We start from the raw sequence: 3087 nt of genomic DNA, 5'->3' as shown, positions 1-3087 counted from the left end.
AACATTGAGCTGCTGACATTTCTGCAATGAGCTAAGACCCGGGTGTCGTCCTTCTAAGATAAAAAATTGTGAGGGCCTTGCACAATTTTCTGGCGTACCATAACCCCATTAGTTCGTTGTAAATAGTGCGAGGCGTACATCGTGTGTCAGTGACGGTTTGTGGACTTTGGTCTGGGATTACTTCTTCACCTCAGTTTGATGGCATTGTAACTTACCCGGGTTAGTGAAAATTATACGCATTGGTGTGAACTGACTTTGAAGAGATGACTCTGCAGTGCACATAATGTGTATATGTTTGCAACTTTGTCTAATTCTTATTTTGTAACAGGATTGTTTTCTTTTACTTTGACTGAGACAGGTTTTATTTCTGTTTCCTCTATTTGTATCATTCTCTCATTTATTATTTTTTTTTGTTTTTAGCTACTATTATGGGATAGTGGGCATCAGCCGAGCTTCTTCTGACAATGTCGCAGTTAACAATAAAACAACAACAACGAAAAAAAGGTTAACAAAAGGTGAAGTGTCGACATGATAAAGAGAAGAAACAAGAAGTGGGAAAGTGGCGAGTGGTTAGCAGACATGGTTGTTCGTGACCTAGCGACTCGGTCCAATTACGCACCGCGGTGTGGGCAGCGACAACTGTTTTTTAAACATTCGCGACTGCCATGGCGGGTCTGCAGAGAGCTGCTTGCGTCATGTTGTGCAGGCAAGGTAAGGACAGGAAAGGAAAGTATAGGCCACACACACTTTCCTTAAAAAAATTGCGATAAATATGGATGAGTAACTGGGACTTTCTGTCAACAAAACTAGGTAAGGTGCACTCAACAAGACCCTTACCAAAGTGCAAAGGCAGAAACATGTGAATTAGCACTGCACTCACAAGATAAAATAGGCATGATGGACAATATTCGTCTGAACATTGCCTATGCAAAATAATTCTTGTGTAATGGCCAGTGGGTGGTATCGCCATTGTTCACTGCGCGCAATGTACTATGCAGGACATAGCACACTTAAACTGCAATTAAAACCTCCTTGCACTCCAGAGGACCGTCCTAATGGCCCAGCTAAATCTCTTGGTTCACACCTGCTGCTACAACATGTTGTTGGACCGTGAACTAGTGAAGCCTGGGCATCCTGTGCAACATGAATGCGCTTTTAACTTCCCTGCAAGGCTCTGCAGGTGTCAACGATAGTTTAATTCTGCATGTTGTGTGTGTTAAGTGCCGTGTGCTTTGTGTGTAACATTTATGATCGCGTTCACCAGGATTAGCATACTGGGAGTGCAGCCAGGCAAACATATCCAGCTTTAATGAACAGCCTCTTTCCCAGGATGAACAACGGCAACGCATTGCGATCCGAAATAAGCGTTCATGGGTGTCACTATAGAGTAAGACAAAGAGTGACACACTAACCATTTCAAAACAGTATAAGTGAACACAGTAAAAAATGACATAGTTCTTCACGGGAAATTACGCAGAGTACCATACAGTTCTGAACAGCAGTGTCATTCTCTAAACGAAAGAATCCGTATAACTGCTAAATCCAGCAAAATAGTGGAGGCTAGGGCCGAATAAGTCACGAACAAAATAAGAAAGGAAAACAACGGCATATGTCTTGTGTAATTGTTCATCATGTAGGGCCGGCCCAACACAAGAGCGTCCCACCGTCCTCCTCTGCTATTGGGCCACCTTGTCGTTTGCCTTGTCGGGGCTTTTGTCGGCTGGCTTGTTCCGCGGCTTTTCGGGGAGCTTGATGAGGCCGGCTTCCTGCATGGCCTCCTGGCCTTCGTTCAGCGTTTCGTAGTACGCCTCGGAGATGGCCGATATCGTCTGAATCTGGTCCTGCAGCACCACGGACGTGATGAGCATGAACAGCAGGAACATGTTGAGCGTCATGCCGGCGCCGACGAACGTCACGAGGTTGTCCATGACGTACGTCAGCGCGGCGTCGGCGCAGCTGCGCGTGTAGACGCGCTGCCAGGCCTCTTGGTCGTCCATGAGCAGCACGCCGTGGCCGCAGAAGCGCCTCGCCAGCACCGGCAGGTTGGACGAGTCGTTCACGTCCAGCACGCGAAGCCGGCAGCAAGAGAAGGGCACCGAGCAACGCTCGCGGCTCGGATTGCCCATGGCGCAGTGGAAGTACTCGTTGCGGTCCCAGTCGCGGAACGTGTCCCGAGAGAAGCCGCAGCAGCGCATGGACCTCTGGAGCGTGTCGATCAGGTGCTGGAAGTACTCGGACTGCCGGTAGCCCTGGACGAACTCGACGTACGCGCTCTCCTTGAGCTTGTCGCGCGCCGACTGCGGTCCCAGCGCGGCCGCGATGGCCGTGATGCTGTTGACCAGGATTATGACGGCCAGCAGGCTCTGGTAGGCCTCGAGCACGGCGATGTTCTCGCGAAGCGCGCCGACCAGGCCGCAGGCGGCGACTGCAGACAGCGACACGCTGACGACCGCCACGAACACGTCGAGGTGCATGAAGAAGGTGAAGAGGAAGGACTTGTGCATCAGGCTGGTGAGCAGGTCGCCTCGCTCCGAAGAGGGCAGCACCCAGTGCGTGTACGCGGCGCACCACAGCGCGACCAGCGACAGCAGCACCACGACCAGGTTGACGCCCACGATGATGCCGCGAATCCTGAGCTCGCTCTGGAGGCGAGTGGTCGTCGAGAGACTCTTCTCCACCTCCGATAGCTTCTGGGACGCTGCAGTTTCCGTGCGTCGCGTCGTCGGCTGCGTATCCTGTGGGGTCGCTGCCGTTACGGTAGCTCTTTGACGGCTACTACTCGCTGCCTTCGCCATTACACTTCTTTTTCTTCTTCTGCCGCGGAAAGTGACACGTGCCACAGTCGCCTCTTTTTGTTTGGTTAGTTGGTCGGTTCTAATTGGAATAGCCCCAGTTCACCATAAGGCGGATGTGCCTTGAATAGAAATTTTTAATTTGGACGTCGTAATACGTACATGCTCTGTTGCATGACATAAATTAACGCACAGGAGGCGTTTTGTTTTTCGCAAAATATAAACAAAGATGATATATATGCAAAAGTACGAACAAAATTAAACGCTGAAGTGGTGTTACCTAAAGCACGATTTC

At 50.2% G+C, this 3087-nt stretch overlaps 1 protein-coding gene across 1 annotated transcript; it reads right to left on the bottom strand.

Annotated features, from left to right (window-relative positions):
- Positions 1–1281: 1281 nt before the first annotated feature.
- LOC135914663 (tetraspanin-33-like) lies at positions 1282–2802 on the bottom strand. The gene has a single exon (XM_065447595.1). The coding sequence runs from the start codon at positions 2793–2795 to the stop codon at positions 1677–1679; it is 1119 nt and encodes a 372-aa protein (XP_065303667.1). The 5' UTR covers positions 2796–2802; the 3' UTR covers positions 1282–1676.
- Between the last annotated feature and the right edge of the window lie 285 nt (positions 2803–3087).

This window comes from Dermacentor albipictus, chromosome 4, assembly GCF_038994185.2.
Source record: "Dermacentor albipictus isolate Rhodes 1998 colony chromosome 4, USDA_Dalb.pri_finalv2, whole genome shotgun sequence".
In the NCBI taxonomy this organism is placed as follows: Eukaryota; Metazoa; Arthropoda; class Arachnida; order Ixodida; family Ixodidae; genus Dermacentor; species Dermacentor albipictus.
The sequence above is the reverse complement of the archived record's forward strand: the minus strand, read 5'-3'. Positions and strand labels throughout refer to the sequence as shown.